Consider the following 22299-nt stretch of genomic DNA (forward strand, 5'->3'; position numbering starts at 1 on the left):
AAACAAAGCTAAATCAATTTACTTCAGGCTTAACTTAAATGTTTATCATAGACTGGCGCAAAAAACATGATCCGACTGCAGTATACCTTTTTTTCAGTTGGTGTATCACAAGTGCTTTGCTTGTTTTTTTTCTAACTTTAACTATAAACAAAGTGTTTTAGATAGTTGCCATTGTGCTGGCTGGCAAATTACAATATGTTGAGTTTTCGAAGAGTCATTTGAGTTGAGTTGAAAACCGCAGCTGGCACAAACTTTTATTAAGTTCTCCGCTGCGATTGTTGTCTGTGGTTTATCGTTTGCGGTTCTTGCGGCTGTTTTGCTTGTTGTTGTTGCTCTGCGCACAATCCAAATAATTGAAGCCCTGAGGTTATGACAAACACACATTTGATAGGCGTGTCATTTAAGTCGATGAATTGATTTATGTGCTTGTTTGTCAGTTGACCTGCAACTTGCGCATAAATTTCAAATTTCGCATTGCTCATACGCAGCGTGGTGCCCGCCCCCTGATACACATGTCCGAAAAGTTTCCAACGACAACAGCAAGAACAACAAGTGCAGGACGCAGTGTATGCGTGTGTGGAAAGGTGCTGGTTGACATTGCCCTGCAGATTGTTTCGACAAGTTTTCATGTCGCCTGCCATCAAAAACTTTGCCCGGCATCTTCATAAATATTTTGAGTTGTTGTCTAACGATACGCGGCGGCAACCGGCAAGAAGATGCAGAGCAACAACTAGCTGAAGTCATGGATGTGGCAGCAGCTGTACAACAGCAACAGCAGCACCAAGAAGAAGAAGTCGCATATAAAGAAGAAGCAGACGAAGAACAAGCCCAGAACAAACAACAAGTATGTTCAACTATTTTAAGCGCGCTTAAAAGCCTTGAAACAAAATATATTTCATTTAGTATTTAGTTCCTGCCAAAAGTGGAGCAAGGCCAAAATCTAGTTGTGAGCGTCTGATCGACGTGAAGATGTCCTATAACATGTGTGCTTACGTATATATATAAATATATAATTTCGAGCTCTTGTAGCTTACCTTGATCTTATGCTGTTCAACACAAAAACAAAATCGATATTTATCGAACAAAAGCAAAAGAAGTAAATTAACTCGTTCTACAGCATTTCTGATTTAATTTCTTTCTTTATTTAGACAACTTCCATTCATTATGTAACCCTTTCGTATACCCTATATAGCGCTGCCACTGGTATGGCTACAGGGTATTCAAATAACTTACAACTTGTGCTTTTTGGGGATTTCCTGTTGAAAAACAGTTTCGTTAACTTTCGCTTAAGTCAGTTCCGCCGGCGTTAAACTGCAAAAAAAACGTATTTGCTACAGATTTGTTAAAAACAACAATAATAAACAAGTTCAAATTGCAAAAACCATTAAAAATCAATGTTCTTCAATCTGCCAAGCCCCAAAGAGTTAATCATATAATTTGTTGTTTCATCTTAGGGACAGGATAATCGGGAGGCACATGCAAGGCTTATGCAAGATACAGATGCAGCAATAGATACAGATACAGATACAGATATAGATACAGATACAGCTACAAATACAGAGATGTAGAGATACAGAAATATATAGACGCGTAGATGCAGATACAAATACAGATACAGCACAGATACAGAGATAGAGAGATACAGAGATATGTAGATGTAAATACAAATACATATACAGGGATACAGAGATGCAGAGATGCAGAGATGCAGAGATGCAGAGATACAGAAATATATAGATGTATAGATGTAGATACAAATACAGATATAGCTACAGATACACAGATACACAGATACAGAGATAGAGAGTATTTCTGTACCTATATATGATGCAGATACAAATACAGAAACCGCTCCAGTCCAACTCCAACTCCAACTTGAAGTTGATTGTAAAATGATCGATAAACGTGATTGATGTAACTATGGAGGTAACACGCATGCCCGTCAATAGCTCAGCTGCGCAAATTGAAGCTGCAAATGTCCATTGTTCTATTCCCTTATTGAATGCCGCTGCACACAAAGGAGCTGCGCTACAAGGCTACCTGAAGCAACTGCTCGGAAATGAACGCGATTCAAGGAATCACGTCGCAAACTGTGGGTTTCAAGTGACCGTGCTGGAAATGCGGGTGTTAATAATCGTCGGGACGACTCACTGACAGACTGTCTGTACTGCAGACAGTCCTGCTGCGCGAATCTCTGCCAAAGGGCTGACTAAAAAGCTGAACATGAAAATAAAACAAAATAAAAAAAGGAATAAAATAAAGCAAAAACAGAACAAGAAAAATGAAACCTGCTGGCAAACGGAAAACAAGTTGAAGGAAAACACCAGCAAATGAAAATCGCACAACAATTTTCCATTTCCATTTACATTTCGTTGCCATCCCGCTGGGTACAAACGGTTGTTGCTGTTGCTGTTGCTGTTGCCTTGTTGTTGCGACAAACAGCAGGAGGTCCAAGTGCAAGGCCCGCTCCCCTCGACCGCATGCCCACCGCTTGGACCTCCCATTGGCCACACGCACGCAATAACAGCGCAACTTGGCGCATCACTCAAAATAATGATGACTTTATACTGTTGGTCAAAGCGAGTGCTCGCTGTGTGTGTGTGTCTGTGTGTGTGTGTGTGTGTGTGTGTGTGCGTGCGTGTGTGTAGAGCTTGAACACATTTGAATGTGCCAGCAAAATGAAATCGGAGTATCAAAGCGAGCTGTAAACTAGGATAGATGTTGTGATTTAAGTGCTATCGATAACTTATCGGAGAGCTACAAATGCTTTGTCAGTAACTCAAAGGGCAATGCAAACAGTGTTTTAAGAGCTATCGATTACGTATCGACACATTTGAGGTCTTGGAGCTTAGCACTTGTTTCGCTATCGCTAAGCTAGAAGCTATATCGATGTGTCATTGGTCGATAAATGGATGTTTGGAGTTGCTTAGTGTGAAGTAATCTATTAGACAATTCATTAGAAGTGTACGTAGCTGAGCATACATCATGTTCAGTCATTTATCGCTCGAAATCGATAAATTTATCGCTGGCACTGGCTTAGCTGCTGTTGGCCACTTCATGCTCCGCTTCTGTGCGATCTATTTAAGGCGCTGGCTTTTCCAGCTCGTTAATCAACAATAATAGCACACGGGGCCGCGATGGCCAGCACGGTTATCCATTCTGTAAGACTCCACGTTCCGACACTCGCTGTGCTCCGCTTTCAAGCAGCCCCCTCGGTGCCACCCCTCTTCGCTTGTTGGCTAACCAAGTGTAATGCACAGCACACAACATGCAAAAAGTTACATGAGAGGCGCCTCCAACTAAAAAATAAATAAGTTGTAAGTACGCTAAGGGTGTGGGGTTCGACTAGCCAGATACCCTGCAAGCAGTCACGAACTGGTGTGAACAAAAGCCAAAGAAATGGAAGTAAATGAAAAATCGATATTTATCGAATATGTATGGCAAAGAAGAGCTGATATGAAAATATGTTTTAGAAAAATATCGATATAGAGATCGATATGTATTCATACAAGAAGCCTTTATGAGCTTTAAAACAATATGAAGAATGTATCTACTGCTTGGTAAATCGATATATTTATCGATATGCAGAAAATTAATCAAAAAAAATCAAAAAGTTAAAGTATGTGCTGCTGAAGAAATAGGAATTTGTATATATCTAGATATATATTTTGGATTTCTACTCTTAAGCATATCGATATTTATCGATAACAGTTAGCTATTCACAAATAATGTGAAGGAAAGTTAAGTCTATGCTGCTCAGTGATAGAGATGAATTTGGAAAGTGCATTTGAGTTTGACTCGATTAGGTTTACGGATCAGTCATATATATGCGCTACACCTATATACCCGGTCGGAGATTTATTAAATGGGTATTTGTATAGAGGAACTTGCACACAGCATCACTTGCACACATACTCAGCTGTTGTCCATAAGCCAAGCCATGTATCTTCTCTCTCGCTCCGGCTCTCGCTCTCACTTTCTTTGTCCCGCTCACTGCTGGCTGTGGCAGCGCCACTCTCCCTGAGCTGTTGCAAGTGAACACGGTAGATTTGGCACTTTGAAAGGCAGCAACAAAACGCATAAATGTAGCTCGCGCACACACACAGCAGAGAGAGGAAAGCAGCTTGCGTGTGTGTGCTGTAGTAGAGCTATCTCGTTCCGGTTATCTTGCCATCTCTATCTCGCTCTAAGTACTTTTGGCCTTGTTTGCACCCGTGGGGCCAACTTCAATTCAAAGCGAACAAACTAATTTCCTATGCAAATTGAATGGCAGTCAAGTGTGCGAAGTTCGAGATACATTTGCAGACTGCAGCGGCAAATGCTTTTAAAAACAAACCCAGCCACGCCCCCACCCATCTCTGCCGCATCTGAATTCCCACACGTGAGTGTGTGTGTATGTGTGTGCTCTACCAAAAACTGTGTCAGTTTAAGTCTAAGCCAGGCAGCTGCAGCCTTCCCCGTTTGGTCGACGCCTCCGTTGCCTGCTTTTATATAATTTACTTTTCATTTTAATTACTAAGTGGTTTGTGCAAATTAATTGCCACCCGCACTTGAATCCGTATGCACATCCGCATCCGATGCCTCATCCGCATCCGCATCCGCAGCCGCAACCCCAGTCGCTTTCTCTGCGGCGAAAAACAATGCGACTGTCAGGATGGCGCAAATATTTGACTGCAAATTATAGACGCACGTGCGTCAGGCCACAGTGATTCTTTTTCTCTTTCGATATTTGGCCATATTTGCATAGACCAAAATCAAACAACGCAACTCGACAGCGATATCAATGCGAGGAAAATTGCCAAATGGGAAATCCGAGCGGGCCAGAGGAACTTCAAGGGGGCAATTGCTGTGAGGCATGAGGTATTTGGTATCTGGTATCTGGTATCTGGCATCTGGTCTATGGATACGCATATGGACATTTGATATGCATATGAAAACATAACTGTAATCTGCATGCAAATATACAAAACATGAGCTAGAGTCTGATAGACTAGCAAATACCCTCTACCTTCATGATGCAGTTCATCTTTGTCCATCTAACAATTAAAGATTTGCTTTAAGTGACTAACTGTAAATGAAATTTGCAAGCTCTAGCGAGGGTGTAAAGAGAGAAACTTGGAGCATTCAGGGGGTACTGGAATCAATTGACTTGGAGCTAGCTTCAACTGCTCATATTTATAAGAGAAAAGAAGCCTTTTTGGTTAACTTTTGGATAGCTTTAAAAGATCTTGATAAAGGCACTCAGGCTGCGTCGTCATGGACTGCAGATACTCTGTGGACCGTTTTGAATAGAAAAGTAAGTTTCTCTCTCTTTGTTTTTCTCGCTTTTCCCTTCTATATTTTTTCTGTTTTCTCTTCTCTTGCCCACAATTCCTGTGCTCCTTTTCCTTCCTCTTTTGTCGTCTATCTTCCCTGTTTCTTTCTTCTCTTCTCTTTTCTCTTCTCTCTTCTTTTCTTTTCTCTCTCGCCTTCTCTCGTATGTCCTCTTTCTTCTTTTCTTTTTCTTCTTTCTTATTTATTCTTATTTCTTTCTTCATTCTTCATTCTTCTTTCTTCATTCTCCATTCTTCATTCTTCATTCTTCATTCTTCATTCTTCATTCTTCATTCTTCATTCTTCATTCTTCATTCTTCATTCTTCATTCTTCATTCTTCATTCTTCATTCTTCATTCTTCATTCTTCATTCTTCATTCTTCATTCTTCATTCTTCATTCTTCATTCTTCATTCTTCATTCTTCATTCTTCATTCTTCATTCTTCATTCTTCATTCTTCATTCTTCATTCTTCATTCTTCATTCTTCATTCTTCATTCTTCATTCTTCATTCTTCATTCTTCATTCTTCATTCTTCATTCTTCATTCTTCATTCTTCATTCTTCATTCTTCATTCTTCATTCTTCATTCTTCATTCTTCATTCTTCATTCTTCATTCTTCATTCTTCATTCTTCATTCTTCATTCTTCATTCTTCATTCTTCATTCTTCATTCTTCATTCTTCATTCTTCATTCTTCATTCTTCATTCTTCATTCTTCATTCTTCATTCTTCATTCTTCATTTTTAATTTTTCATTCTTCATTCTTCATTCTCCATTCTTCTTTCTTCTCTCTCCTCTCTTCACAGATTAAATATATGATGTGGTATCTTAATGCTATATCAGTTGGAGTACTTTTATGCCTGAGTAGAAGTCTTTGAAGGTCGAAGAGCAGCTGAGGCAGACTCGAAATATGTTTGACTTTAAGCTTACAAAACAAATCCTATATGCCCGCATATAGTATATATATTGATCTGGTGGCATTCCAATGCAAAGATGAAAACGGTAATTTTAATCCTGCTGAAAGCCAGAGCAGGAGACGGAAACCCATTAAAGCCAACCCGAACAGAAGCATTTATCATAGGCTGTAGGTCGAGGGCGTGGCTTGGGTGGGGGCTGGGGCGGACAGCACTTAAAAATTCCCAGCAGATAAGACCTGGCTGACAAGTAGCGTGATGCGTGGCCGGCGTAAAGAAGAAACTCATTCGTCATACGAGAGACGAGCCAAAGCGCAAAGCCAAGCAGCAGCCAGAAGCAGGTCGAGCAGCAGCACAGCAGCAGCTGCAGTAGTGAGATGATAAAGAAGAAGCTGGAACTAGCGCTGAAGCAAGAACAGCAACAGTAGACGCTGCCTGGTAAACACGCACGTGCGTGGACTATGACGAGGATCTGGGCAGTGGCTGAGAAGCAGCTGCTGTTGTTGCAACTATGGCAGCATTTATGATGCTTTGATATATTGAAGTGGCTGCCGGGCAGAAGAACAGACGAGCAAATACCCAGCGACAACTCGACTAGCACATTTCAATGCCCTGCAAGCACTTAAGACTAGTCACTAGGGTAGTTACAGCTGTGAAGCGAAGACTGATGTAGCATAGAGAAACATGAGTAAAGATTATGTATAATGGCTACGAGCCACTAGCTGGAGGTAGCAGCTAAAGTCTTGGAGAGCCTTTAAGCAACAAAAATCAACATCAGCTAATTTCTTTTATTCACAATAGACAGTATAAACTGCGATTTACTTTGAACGACTACAGAGGCTCATCGAATTACCCCTTATAATTTTAGTAAGGGTATTTCCAAGTGTGTATTAAACATATTTGTTAGAGCAACTAAAGCGCTTTCAGTCAACTGTTATATGCTCTATGCTTATGCTCATTACAGGGTAGCTTTAAGTCGACTATGCGACAGTTGGACGAGTTCTGCTTGCTATTGTCGTCACTGTTGGCATGACAAACAAGCGCCATCAGTTGACAGTCATAAAATCAAACAACACACACACACACACACACATCAACACACCCACTCAGTCACTGACACACACATGAAGTAGGAGACAGGATATGAAGCCGATGATGGAGCGAGTCGCCGCTTATGCAGCTCAAATATTTTTGCAACAATTTCGCTCTCGTTTGCTGGGTAAATTTACTTTTAGTTATGCGGCCATTTGCAGCAAGAGGAAGCAGAAACATTTCAGCAAAACTGGCCGCGGGCCGAATCGCCAGCAAAGTCGTGCCCCGGACAGCAGCAGCTCGGCGTGGAGCTGAAGCTGAAGCTGGTACTGAAGCTGAAGCTGAAGCTGAAGCTGTCACTGGCACGGGGAGAGTGTGGAGGCCTTTGTACGGCAAGCGCATCTAATTGATTGACAGGATGAGGGTAGCTGCCACTCTGGGCATAATTAAAAGCACATTTATTTCAATTTTCCACGCTAAAGTGGCCATCGACCCACGCAGCGAACTCAGCCAGGCAGCCCGGCAGCCCGGCAGCCAACCAGAGAACAGGACGTCGCCAGGACAACAAATGAAATACGCCTGACAATCTCAGACGGCCTGGCCAAGGCATCAAGTAATTGATGAAGAGCAAAGAGTATGTGCCCACTTGTTGGCCGTAACACAAATACCCTAACTTTTTTTTAACATAACGCCAAACTAAGTCGAACTAGAGAGAGACAGAAAGAAACTAAATTTAGTTTTGAGATTCGACTTCGCTGACAAAGCAGCACGATCTGTGCATGATATATATATACCTATATACATATAGAAAGCTTAATATATGTACTATAAGCCTGTCAGTTGCTTGGAAATGTCTGTTGGTTCCTTTGGAAGTTCCGGCTGCGGCAAAGCCTTTAGTTTATACCATGAGCCTATCTCAATATTCTGATATAGCTAAGACCTAGTTACATTGAAATTTCTGTCAATGCTAGGGTATTTGTAGTCCGTACAACACGCAAGAACGCTGTCAAGGACCTGGCAACAGATTCATTTAAAGCCTGGCGTCAGGTCCAAAAGTGTTGCCTGCATCGCGAGGCGCGGGCCAATCACAAACTCAATTCCAGTATCAAAATCAAAATCAAAATCGAAAAGAAAATTTGCTTTCAATTACACACAGTTCGAGGTCGTCTAATAATTCAATGCAACTCGCTACCCCCCGCCCGCACTCACTTCAGCTGCCCGCTAACTGTTATTGTAAAATTCAGTTAAAGAGCCTGCAAACAATTGCGCATTAATCACTCGGGGCCCGGGTCGGAAAAGGAGCCTGCCAAAGACAGCATTGAGAAGCACTTGACGTTGTCACAGACACACGCATTAGTTCCAGACGAGCGGCATTGTGGGTATGTGGGGGGAATGGCGTGGCGGCAGGAAAGAGCCAGGGGGAGGGGAAGTGGGGGGCGACGGGTGCTTGGCGTGTTGGCTAATTAAATTATAGAGAAATCAAATGCCAAAAATAAGCTTTGAATTTGAAGCGAGCGAAGAACAAATTTTGTCAAAATAGTGTAAGACTAAGTGTTAGTGATTGACTGATTGAGAGATTGATGATGATAATGAACTGTAGATGTATTGATAAACTGATTGATTGATTGATTGACTGTTTTAGAAATGCAGCACAATATCTTCCGTTAGTGTGATTGAGTGTTGAATGATTGATTGATGGACAGACTGATTGCATTGATTGAAAGGTTGCCTAAATGATTGATTGATTGAATGATTGATGATGGACTGATTGAAAAATGTACTGATATATCAACTGGCGTATAGATTGATTGACTGATTGAGCTATAAATATATATAGATGAACTAATTGAGTGATTGATTGACTGACTGATTGACTGACTGATATACTGACTAGTAGATAATAGTAGATAAAATCTTTCTCTATCCTGAATGATAGCTCTGATGGAATAAGTTTTGAATGATTGATTGATTGATTAATAGACTGATTGCTTGATTGATTGGCTTCATAAGTGATTGATTGATTGCATAATTGATAAAATAGTAAAATTATAAAAAGTCAAGAAATATAGACTGATTGGTGTGTTTTCTGAACGATTGACTGATTGATTGGTTGTATGATAAGATAAGCACCAAGTGTGTAGATAAGTCAAGAGATATAGACTGACTGCTTTGCTTAGTGATTGATTGACTGATTGACTAAATGTGATTTGCCAATTGATTGACTGATTGATTTAATACATAGCTAACGAAGATGCGTCGCGACACATTAAAGAATATCGACTGATTGATTGGCTGCCTGAATGATTGATTGCAAACGGAAAGCAGCACAAAGTATGTTCTCGCAATGCCTCATTACAGCAGCTTTCAGATAAATACCCAAACATTTGTCTATTGTCTGAGTGTTGCGTCTAAGTAGCTAGCTGGCTAAGTAAATCTAAATGTAGCAGAAAATGCAACTAAGCAACGGCCAATATAGAGAGCAGCCGCCAGTCGGTGAGTGAGGCTTCCCACCTCCTCTAGCCAGCCAGTCGACGAAGTTGCTCTGGCAACTGCTTCGCTTTAGAATTTGCTCATAAATTGGTTCAATTATGGCCGGCAAATTGTTAAACAACATTTTCATAATTATCAGCCAAGCAGCCATTGAGCGCAGACCACAAGACGAGGCATCAACTTCAAGTCGCACAGCCATACACTCTGTAGAAAGTCTAAAAGGCAAGCGCCTGGCCCTATCAGAAATTTGTGAATGCCGAGAACTTGTCTTCGTTGGTCTACAGAGCATCTGTTAGTCGTTCACTGCCCATCGTGAGAAGATTTTGATTTTTTCTCTTACGCAGCGTTGGCAACCCTAATTGAAAGACATAAAACGTTAGCTCGTTGTTTAGGGATGGGGTTAAAAAGCGGAGCGGGCGGGTGGGGCCGCGGCGGAGGTCGGGCTGATAATGAGCACAAACTGTGGAACTGTCTTGAAAGTCGTGTCCTGTGTGAAGTTGTCGTCGCTGTATTTCATTAAAATCAACAAAGCATAAGAAATTAGCAGCGACAACGACTGCCAGATACCATGCAGAGCCCTGGCAGAAGGTCTTGAATGTTGTTGACATTTTAGGCACTTCTGCAGCGGCTCCCATTAGCCATGCTGGAGGCGGCTGATGAATATAAGGCTATTATTGAACCTCTAAGCAGTATCTTTCATCTAAAGCGTAAGTGCTTTGGCTGAACCCCTTGCCACAGATGAAACTTGAATATGTTTGCCTTTCTATAACCAAGACTCCAAGCTTATCTTAAGCTAAAGAAATTTCGAGTGCTTGAAGTGTGTGTTCTATGCCCTGCATTACAATCTAACTTTATAATAACAATGCAGCTCTTTACTAAGTCAAGTCGCAAGTTGCTTAAGGCAGCTCTTTAGCTATGCATAGCCGCCTTGACTAGCTAGCCAGGGTATTTAAATTGGTTTGCACAAACTGCAGCGAGCGCGTAGAAGCTCGAGCTTAGCGGTTGCTTAAAGGGAGCAGCCATGGTTGGTGCTGGGGCTGGGGGTGGTGTGGCTGGCGAAGGGTATTGTGCAGTGTAAGTGAAGCTCCTTGGCAAGTGCTTTATGTGGCGCATTGTGTGAGCGATATGCTGGTCACCAGGCAACTAACCAAGCAGCTGCCCGCACCACTCGCCACCCCACAGCGCTGCTTTTCCTTAGTTTAACTTTCTCTATGTCTTCTTTGCTTCTTTTCTGCTGCTATTTTCATTTTTGTTGTTGTTGTTGTATTATTATATTAGTTTTGCAGTTGTTGCTGTTGCTGTTGCTGTTGCTTGCCAGTTAATAGAAAAATCTGCAGGCAACAAAGTCTTTGAAAGTTTTTGCCAGCTATTTGGCCCGCAAACCCCGCTGAACTTTGTTGCTCATTTATGTTTTTGATATTACGCTATGCAAAGGGTATCATAAGTCGGCTATGCACGAAGACCATACGGATAAGGATAATATATATATAGAGCTGCAGTTTATAGAACTATAATATAGGAGTGCAAACTTATCGAACTGTACAGAAAATCTGACGAATCAAGTTGAGCTCAGCGAACTATTTATATTAACTGACTCAGCATCAGCTATATATATATAGACATATAGCTTTATATAACATCTGATTTGAGATTTAATGACTAAGGTTTCTATCATGTTTTTTTTCGTGCATTGACTGACCTATAGATACCCTCTATATACATGCATATAGAGTAGGTTCAGCTTAATCTTGTGCTGCTTTAGTTAAAGTTAATCTCAGCTGTTGCCCTGCCAGGCAGTTCGTTATTGCGACTCTTTACTGTATGTCAAGGCGTCTCAAAGTGCATTTCATATTCCGATTGGCTTACCTGCCTGAACTTTTTGTGTTGTCTCTTTTGCTCCTTCTGCTGTTTGCTATGCGCAACGAGCGCATTTCATAATTTAGCTTGTCGCCTATCGGCAGCCACGCCCACACATGCCACCGCGCCCTGCCAAACAGCAGCTGGGCACACAATTTTGAGCTAAGTTGATTTGCTTCTTGTCTTTTCCTTATTGTCTTCTTTTTACTATTTTCTTTGGCATTTCTTTTTCGAGTTTCAATTGTTTACGCTGTCGCTTTGGCATTTCTCCTCTTGCCACTTGCCACTTGCCACTTGCTGCGTTGTTTGCGTCTGGCGCAGCGTGAAATTGAATTAGGTCAATGCGTCAAGTAAAAGTGCCAAATACAAAATGACAACAACAACGAACAACGAACAACGAACAAGGAACAACAAACTCGTCACAAAAGTGCAATAAATATGCTTTGTATTCCACATTCCTTGCACGCCCGCGCCACCCCCTCGCCTGGCCCCAGCTGACAAGAAAAGTCTTTGCTTCGTCCTTTCACTGCGCTTGGCTTCACTAAGCTCCACGGGACTGCAGTTCCTGCCTGTTGTCCTGTTCGAAGCCCAACTTAAATGATGTTCCAGGCCACAATTAAAAGCGAGCCTAGCCGACTGTAGCCATGCTCTACGCGCCTCAACTGGGCTGGGTCAAATAGAAAATTGTTGAGTAATTATCAGCTCAAATGAGTACGAGAGTGAATGACTAACAGATACCCTGTCTACTTTGCTATATGCTGTGTCTTGGCCATACGCTTTCTCAATCATAAGTAGACATATGCCCCGCACAAGCTGTTGAAGCAAGGAATTTATTAATCAAATGCACTGACTGCCCAACTGTAGGCCAAGTGAGTCTCCAACTGTGAAGCTATGCGAAGAGACTAAGCATTGCAGCTGCGCTAGACAAGAGCTCGTGAAGAGTGCTTAATTGCCGCTTGACACGGTCAACGCCAATGTCGAGCCCATTTTGATAGCTGCAGCTGCTGGCATTGTTCTGGGTTTCATTTAGGGATTCAAGTTAGTCCTCGTCAAATTAGTCTTTTGTGCACTGGCAATGCTGTGCTCTCTGTGCCCTCTGTCCACTGGTTAGTTTCATATTTCGAAATCTGTTAATGATGTCGCTGCATTTGCTATATTAATTAGCAGCGATAATTGATATGTTTTGTAGTTTATCCAGCATTAATGCAACTAAATGTAACTAAATACCTTTGCCACTACTTACGAGCTTAATTGAATAATCAGCCAAATACCAACCACAGTCAGAGCTTACAACATGCGAAAGCGCGCCAACTAAATGTATACCCTGCAAATAGAGAAGATGAGTGTTTATATAGCAAACTGATCTGATCTAGTCATGTCCCTTCGTTCACAAGCCAAAACAACATGCCAATATATGTTATCGATAACAATCGATATTTTGGCTTGACTTTTCAAGCATAACTTGAAGACAATAGAAAGAGTTTGATATTGTAATGAATGGATACATCCTGAAAGTAATGCTGCCCGACTAGTATATACCCTGTCATGTCAAAAGTAAATACTTTTAAATTTATGCGGTCTGCCACGCCTCACTCTGCCTATTACATACATATAAAAAGTATTCTGAAGTGCAGAAACTTGAGCTTTAGTCGGGCATACGCAACTGAAGCACAGCTTACTTACAATTTTGATTCAAGTTCTGTCAGTCCAGTCGGGCTGAACTAGTGAAGCATATGTGAAAAGTGAGGTAACTTTCAAGGCACTTCTGATGCACTTAATGAATATTTCAGTTTGGAAAAACTTGAAAAATAATTAAGGTAAAACAATTTCGTATTTGCCTTCAGAAAGTTTATGAAATGTGAGTTGGAAGTGCATTTGGCGCTTGTGCGAAGCCCGCTGTCTGGTGCAACTGCCCAAGAAGTGGGTCAAAAGTGTTTCAAAATTGTAGCGGGCCTGACCTGCAGTAATTAGGGAAAGTAGTACAAGGAAAAGGAAAACGAAAATGGGAATCTGCGAAGCCGGAAAACTCGGAAAAATTGAAAAGAAAACAACTAGCAACTTGGAAAAATAACATTTAGCTGGCTGGCTGACTGGGTGGCAGCTGGCAGTTGGCAGCAGCTGCAATTATAAATGGCCAACTAAATCATAATTATGACAGCAACTGTTGCAGGCAGCCAGCAGCAGCAGCAGCGGCAGCAGCAGCGGCCCATTAACAATCTGAATAATTTGCGCATTATTTATTAGCTGTCGCGTATCGAAAGCTTCATACAAAAACTTTTACAACAAACAAATAAATTTATATATGTATACATATATACATAGTCATATATATATATTAATATATATATAAATATATATATATATATATATATATATATATAATAAATCCCGTTGTGGTCATTAATTGAATTTTACGCCCTAATAAGTTCCCATATTAAACTAGACGCTGGCGAGTTACCGGCCGAGTGGGCATGAGCGTGGGCGTGGGCGTGGGCGTGGGCGTGGCCAGTGATTGCATAGCCAACAAATATTTGTATATGCGAGGGTCAAAGCAAATGTAAATTGAAAATGCATTTCATAATTTTATTATGCTGTGCAAACAAGGCTATGAAGGGTATGCACGACTGAGAGATGCTCTACACAAAATACATGCATATTATGTATAATAATATCTATAGATAGAGGTATCCGTTTTTACAGTGTATATATTTGGTTTCTAATATACAAACTGATATTTAAAATCATTATAAGAACTTAAGTCTACATCTAAAACTCTATTCACCTAGAGAATTTAGGGCACTTGAGGTATCATATAATTCACATGAAATCAACAGGTGTCAATGACGTTATCATATATCACAGCTTAAGCTTTAATAGTTTCACCCAAAGTCAGGGTATTTTTTAGTCAGTCACAATGCACGCGCTGAAGTTGCTATTAAATAACTTTTGTTATAATGCTGCCATTGACATGAAAGTTTAAAGTGGCTATGTGAATATGCCGAGAGATAAATGTGAGCGTTTAGTATAATTGAAAGTTAAATAATTATCTGAAGTGTTGGAAAACTGAAATTCTATTTGCAGATCGAGCGCTGTAAGCCCAGTTGATGTGTGCTAACTTCAGCGATTCCCAAGTTCACATATGACTTGAACTGCAATCTTTGACTTCTTCGATTAGCAGCAAAGTCTGCGATTGCCTAGAGCTGAGATCCATTAGAATAAGGCTTTAGTGAACCCCTTTATATATATGTATAAAGCTCTTTAACTATGCGAAAAGGACATTTGCTTGTAGCTTTCCATTTGACACGAAATTCGAGTGTCGCTTGAATAATTTATCCTCTCAGCGCCGGTGATTAAATATTTAGTTTAATAAACAATTTAATTAGTTTAATGAAAAAAGTTTTGTAAAGCAAATTTTGCGGTTTGCGGCATTTTAATCGATACCAGCTGGAGCGAGGAAGCAGGCAGAAGGATGAGAGACGGCGCCACAGGATCGAGTTACGGTAACGGTGAACTCTACACTGCCAGCTCTGACTGACAGACTGTTAGCCACTTAATTAACATTAAGCCTTTGTTGGATGAGTTGTGTCAGCCGCCGCGCCCCCCTCCACGCCCCTTTTCACCACCTTCAGCTTTGTGTCCTTCACGTTTAGTTGAGAGCTGGAAATAGTTTTCATTACGAAAGGTAAAGGAGCTGCCGTCGCCAATGTGGCTGATGTGACACGCGCTTATGCCACGCCCAGGCAGCGAAGCGCCCAGTTGACACACACACACACAAGCACACACACGGAGCTCAACAAATTTACATTAGCATGGCGAAGCAGCACAAAGCGAATGCTAAAGTGAACGCGTTTGCGGATGCGGATGCGGCTGCGGCTGCGGATGCGGCTGCCAGCTGCCTGCTGCATGTGGGCGTGGCTAGGTATCGCCGCACGGCCCATAAACAAAAACTCATTAACCCAATTTCAATATTAAACGCAATGAAAGCGCAGCCAAGCCAAAGGCAAAAGCCCAGATACACAGCTGCAAAGCTAAAGATACAGCTGCAGCTGCAGCTGCAGATGCCGCAGTTACAATGGCAGCAACTGCTGCTAGGTCACGCGAATCGCCCAAAAGTGAGTACTTCATTTTCATTCTTTTTTCCCTCGATTTATTTGTCAAAACTCTGTTTCCTTCAGTCTGACCAAGTAAAGCCTATGGCAAAAGAAATTGCAATAAGCCAAAGACTAATTCCCTTTCGCCCTATTTCCAGCTTTATTTCAAGGCTATATCTAAGGCTTTATATATGAAATATCACATCATTCAAATGACGGTCTGCTGAGCGCTCGTCATGAGATAACTGAGATGGCGACAAATTTCTCCTTCATAACTAACTTGGGCGTTGCTTGTCTCATTCAACACGCTTCAGAGTTGGTTATCAAAAGTCAAATCGTATTGAATAGCTTAACAAATGTTATCGATAGCTCAAGCAGCTCCTGACAGATTGTCCATTATCAGACCACCGCCCACTCCATTCCCGAATCATTGAAAAGAACTCGAGTCTATTGTCTATCTGAATATATTTAAAAAGTTACCAAATGTACACGAAAAGCAATCAATTTATAAAACTATTTGCGAGCAATACTAATCGCCGCGCAGTAAAATTGTTGTGGATGTGACGCCATCTTTGGTGATGCACTGTATCTCGCCCTTATCGCCCGAAAAGAGATCCCGATCGGAGGCAATTTCCAAACACTTCTGCGCTATCTCGATGGCCGATTGCTTGGAGACGTTGAAAACCGGCACGGGCTTCGAGGGCAACAGATTCTCCCAGCCGAGTAGCTCGTCCAGGCAGGGCTGCAGCAGCGCGTACGAGGTGCCGAGAGCACGATAACGGCAGCGCTCATAGTGGCCAACTGGATCGAAGTAGTAGACGATGCCTTTGCCCTTACGGTCGAGGCCGGCGAGGATGCTGCTCGTAAAGTAGGGAAAGAAGCGGCGGTTGTACATCACAATGGATATCATCTGAGCCAGCGAATCAGTCGCCATGGTCTTATTGTGTTCCTGCTCGTACATCTGGATGCGCATCTCAAGCAGGCTGGTCAATGCGAGGGTGTCGCACCAGCACCCCGTGGATGCCACCATCGACTCTTTGGTCATCCTGAACAGTTTCGTCTGGTCCTGCGATGTGACGTTGTAGCCGCTGCTTAATCGTGTGTCGCAAGCAACCACAGCAAAGTCCGCGCCAGCGATTGCCAGCACAGTCCCCCCGTTTGCCTCGTAAGGATCAAACTTTTTCTTACGCTTCCGGCCTATTTCTTCGAATTCATTTATTTCCTCATCTTGCTCATCACTACATCGTGCTTCATCCCCGAACACCGAACTTTTAAAAATCTTGTTGAACTCATCCATTTTGGCTTACAAATGTGTTTCGAAAATATATAAAAACCTCAAGAGGTAAGTGAAGGAAAGTTTCAAACTGAGCTTTGATGGAAAATCTAATATTCATATTCGTAACGCCTGCTTAATCCAGTTGAGATATTTGTTGTTCACTTCTTAATCAGTATTATCATTGTCATTGTCATTGTCATTGTCATTGTCATTGTCATTGTCATTGTCATTGTCATTGTCATTGTCATTGTCATTGTCATTGTCATTGTCATTGTCATTGTCATTGTCATTGTCATTGTCATTGTCATTGTCATTGTCATTGTCATTGTCATTGTCATTGTCATTGTCACTGTCATTGTCATTGTCATTGTCATTGTCATTGTCATTGTCATTGTCATTGTCATTGTCATTGTCATTGTCATTGTCATTGTCATTGTCATTGTCATTGTCATTGTCATTGTCATTGTCATTGTCATTGTCATTGTCATTGTCATTGTCATTGTCATTGTCATTGTCATTGTCATTGTCATTGTCATTGTCATTGTCATTGTCATTGTCATTGTCATTGTCATTGTCATTGTCATTGTCATTGTCATTGTCATTGTCATTGTCATTGTCATTGTCATTGTCATTGTCATTGTCATTGTCATTGTCATTGTCATTGTCATTGTCATTGTCATTGTCATTGTCATTGTCATTGTCATTGTCATTGTCATTGTCATTGTCATTGTCATTGTCATTGTCATTGTCATTGTCATTGTCATTGTCATTGTCATTGTCATTGTCATTGTCATTGTCATTGTCATTGTCATTGTCATTGTCATTGTCATTGTCATTGTCATTGTCATTGTCATTGTCATTGTCATTGTCATTGTCATTGTCATTGTCATTGTCATTGTCATTGTCATTGTCATTGTCATTGTCATTGTCATTGTCATTGTCATTGTCATTGTCATTGTCATTGTCATTGTCATTGTCATTGTCATTGTCATTGTCATTGTCATTGTCATTGTCATTGTCATTGTCATTGTCATTGTCATTGTCATTGTCATTGTCATTGTCATTGTCATTGTCATTGTCATTGTCATTGTCATTGTCATTGTCATTGTCATTGTCATTGTCATTGTCATTGTCATTGTCATTGTCATTGTCATTGTCATTGTCATTGTCATTGTCATTGTCATTGTCATTGTCATTGTCATTGTCATTGTCATTGTCATTGTCATTGTCATTGTCATTGTCATTGTCATTGTCATTGTCATTGTCATTGTCATTGTCATTGTCATTGTCATTGTCATTGTCATTGTCATTGTCATTGTCATTGTCATTGTCATTGTCATTGTCATTGTCATTGTCATTGTCATTGTCATTGTCATTGTCATTGTCATTGTCATTGTCATTGTCATTGTCATTGTCATTGTCATTGTCATTGTCATTGTCATTGTCATTGTCATTGTCATTGTCATTGTCATTGTCATTGTCATTGTCATTGTCATTGTCATTGTCATTGTCATTGTCATTGTCATTGTCATTGTCATTGTCATTGTCATTGTCATTGTCATTGTCATTGTCATATTTTTACTCCATAGCTAATTGACTTGAGTTTTTGCTTTAGTTTTAGCTTTTTTCGCAGCCTTCTTACATTCTGATTGCCTCGCACAGTTCTCTCTGTTCTTAAAGTTCTCCTTGTTCCGTTTAGTTTGTCTTATTTTGTTTCCTTTGCTCTGGTTTGCCTTTGTCTGGTTTGTTTTTGGCCTTTGCGCGTTGTCTTCATCACTTTTTCATTCTTTAATTTCCTTTAATTTCCCGCCCCCAGTCCCATTTAACCCCTTTTTTTCGGGCATATTTATTTTAATTTGCCCTTTGCGCTGGCCGCCCGGGGCCCGCAGCTGAAAGTATTAAACTTGTCGCCATTACCGTAGCCGGGGCATCTGTTCCGGCCAGGGCTGAGAGTAGGGGTAGGGGTATGGCCATGACCACGCCCACGCCAACGTCACGCACTGTTCGGACGGTGTAATAAAGCCGAGCCAAAAGTTGCAGAAGACGAAGAAGAAGAAGACGCTAAAGATGCTTAAGGGTAGGACAAATAAGTCCAAAAGTTGTAATCGATCGACCGCGCAATACCCTGTAAGCTAATTGAGTAATTCATTGGAGCTTCGACTTTGTAATGATATATGAAGACGGACAAGAACTTGACTTATTTTATTGTGACGTTCTAGCTCAGTCGCCACTTCCTTTTTAAACTCCACCTCAGATATCGATTTAACCTATGCTTTCTTTACTTCTGACTTCTACTTTATTTTGAAGGCTTTTATCTTAGTCCTGTATGCTTCTTTTTAATTTAATTCTGTCTCTTGCTCTCTGTTTCTTCCTCTTGCTCTAGCTTCATATCTACCTTCATCCTATGTCCACCTGTTCCTTCCTCTATCTTTAGCGCTACCTCTTCAACAATCTCTTTTCTATTAGCTTGAGTAAATATAGCCAATATAGCCTTAACCATCTTGACTTGCAGGGTATAAAAAAGTCAACTGTCGCCTGTTTTTAATTGTGATTAATTGCAAAAATTTTTCCGAGTATCGTCTGAGCTGTCGCACATAAACCAAATACCACTTACCAACTCTCTTCCTCTCGCTCGCTCGCTCCACCACTCATATTGCTGCCCGTCCACCCGATGGCAAGCAGTTCGTCACCTTTTTATAGATTTAATTATGAAAATGTTAATTTGCTTAGCACTTCACGCGTTAGTCGGTCAACTCTGGGCCGGGTCCAGCAGCTAGACCCGTTCGGGCGCGCCACCTGGCGGCCATTTGCTGTAGCCAGGCGTCAGCGAATTTTCATGTTTAGTTTTTGCCATCGCGCCATTAATTTTCAATTAACACAACGCCAGCTGCAGACATTGAGCGTTGGGGTTGCGTTTCGATGTGGGCGCTGTTGAGTCTAGGCGCCCGCCACGCCTTTAATGCGACAGCCGCCTCATTAGTGTGTTAATGTAATGCATAAGCAAAAGGGCGGACCATTATCCGAGAGACCCTGCCCAGTCCCGACCGGCCTGACTGCTATTGCCTTGATGCTTTCTGCAACTGCTGCGTCTGGTTTGTTCCCGCTTTAACCCGTGCTTTGTTGATGCTACGCAAATGCTTTCATTTGCAGCCAATTCTCCACATTTTCTCCTGGCCGACGCCCACGCCCCCGCCACCGCTGTACACCTGGACCAACTCAGCTGCAGTTCATTTTATTATTTGCCACGCACCTTGTTTCAGCTTCAATGCTTTGGCCTGGCTCTTTCCTACCGTTGTCCGTTCATTCTTGTTAATCTCTAATATATACCCTGTTCAGCTGGACCGGCTGGGCATATTGCGTTATTCTTAAGCTAATTAGTCATCATGATTTCTTTTGTCAAGCTTCATACTTTTGTTATCAGCTTTCGTTGCCTGTTTGCATTTACAGTCTATTGAGAAGTCTTAAACTCGCATGCATTTGATGTCAAGTCAGAGTTTGACAAGCACTTTAAATTGTACAGAGTATTGGCACAGTCGCTAACAGCCGTGTTGCCTGTAGCTCTTTAAGTCGCATTGTGGCGCTTCATTGTAGTTTCCACCCGACAATTGAATCTGGTCTGCTTTAACTGGAGGTCAGTTCAACTAGCTTCAACTGCTTGAAGGCGTTTGCAGCACTTAGCTTAAGCGCTTCTAATTGTATTAGGAGCGTGTCCTGTGAACCCAACTGCCCAACCAGCCAACCAGCCAACCAGCCAACCAGCCAAGCAGCCAACCACCCAACCACTGCCAGCCCCGCCATCTTGCCGCTCTGGGCACATTGTGCCAAGTGATTTTCATTAGCTGTTATCTGCGCCTGCTGCCAGTGAATGCTTTTTGGCCAACAACTTGGCTAGGTTGGGTTGGCTTTGGCTTTGGCTTCGGCTATGGCTACGGCTACGGCTTTGGCTTATAGCTTAATTAAGGCAGAACAAAACGAGTTGAGCCTGGCCTTGAACTGCCCAAGCCATCATGCCTCAAGTGCTGTTGCTGTTATCCTGGCCAGCAGCTGCCAGCAGCGCCGTCGTCGTGTTTTTCTTATGCCTTTTGCTTTCAGTCTTGATGGGGCTGCGTTACATATTTTGCGGCTGTCGCCTCTGCTTTACGCTTGCTCGTAATGTGCTTTGACGTGGGCCCTTTACTGTACGTGAAGCAAAGCTTGCTCGCCTGTCTTCCAGACATAAACGCACATCATTTGCAATTTTTGCGCGTCTAGTTGCGGCCTTCGCCTTGCAGGTGTAACGTCGTCAGTCTCCATCCACACACAGCATTCCTTACGACCGCGTTGCCAACTTTGTGAATGTTAATTAAGCATCATTTACGCATTGAGGCTGCCATAATTTGCAGTGACAACAACAACGACAACAAGTTTGACAAGACCCTTGACAACCTCTTAACAGCTGCCTTAAGCCGCAGGCAAATATCGCTCAACTCTCTGGAAATGTCCGCCCATTTCGCGTCCGCAAATTAACAATTATCATTCCGCGCAACCAAAGACCTGCCAAGAGAATTTGTCATTATATTCAAGTACTTGACCTGAAATATGTTCAGCTAACTGCATAATGTTCAGATTGTTGTCAATTGAGATTTGCTTTTGACTCTGACTATTCTTAGCTTATCTCTCACTCTCTTCTCTCTCTCTTTCTCTCTTTCGTCTTACTTTCGACAAAGCTATCTATGTTTGTGTTATGGAAGCTTGAACTTGGGAGGTTTTCTTCTGAATCCATATCGCAAGCTGCTGCCGTTAGAGCTGCCTGACTTCTTATTATGCTTGATCTATAACCATCTTTCTTCACTCTCTCATCATGTTTCGATCTGCTCTAAGCTATTTGCCGTATACCTCTTTTAACTTTGCTGCAATCTTATCACTTTCCTCTCTTACTCTTTTACTTTATCCTTCTCACTGGCCAACATTCTTCCTTAATAATTTTTCTTCTATTTATCACCAACATTTATATCTTTACACTCTCTGGTTTCGATCTCCTCTTACATATCCTGTTCGGATTTGCTTTCAAGTATTCCTCATTTAACTTTTCTTAATTCCTTAACTTCCCTTTCCTTTTCCTTAGTTCCCAACTATCTAGATTTGATTCACAAAAGTTTTCTCTGCTGTATATACTATACTACTATACTATATTATTCTATACTACTTATTCTCATTCTCTTTTTCTCTCTCTCTCCATCTCTCTCAGTTAACCACTTCTATACCTCGCTCTTAGCTATCTGTGTACTCCAGTTTTCTCTTTGGAATATTCCTTTAAATGCATAATCGAACGTTGCTCGATTTCCT

At 41.6% G+C, this 22299-nt stretch overlaps 1 protein-coding gene across 1 annotated transcript; it reads right to left on the bottom strand.

Moving 5' to 3' along the window:
• Window positions 1–16227: 16227 nt before the first annotated feature.
• On the bottom strand, window positions 16228–16995 carry LOC111598109 (proteasome subunit beta type-1-like). Its single transcript, XM_023313162.2, has one exon. It carries the CDS (start codon window positions 16993–16995, stop codon window positions 16228–16230), a length of 768 nt encoding a protein of 255 aa, XP_023168930.1.
• Window positions 16996–22299: the final 5304 nt, after the last annotated feature.

The sequence above is a fragment of the Drosophila hydei genome, unplaced genomic scaffold, assembly GCF_003285905.1.
Source record: "Drosophila hydei strain 15085-1641.00,03,60 unplaced genomic scaffold, DhydRS2 tig00000090-arrow-arrow-pilon, whole genome shotgun sequence".
Classification (NCBI taxonomy): domain Eukaryota; kingdom Metazoa; phylum Arthropoda; class Insecta; order Diptera; family Drosophilidae; genus Drosophila; species Drosophila hydei.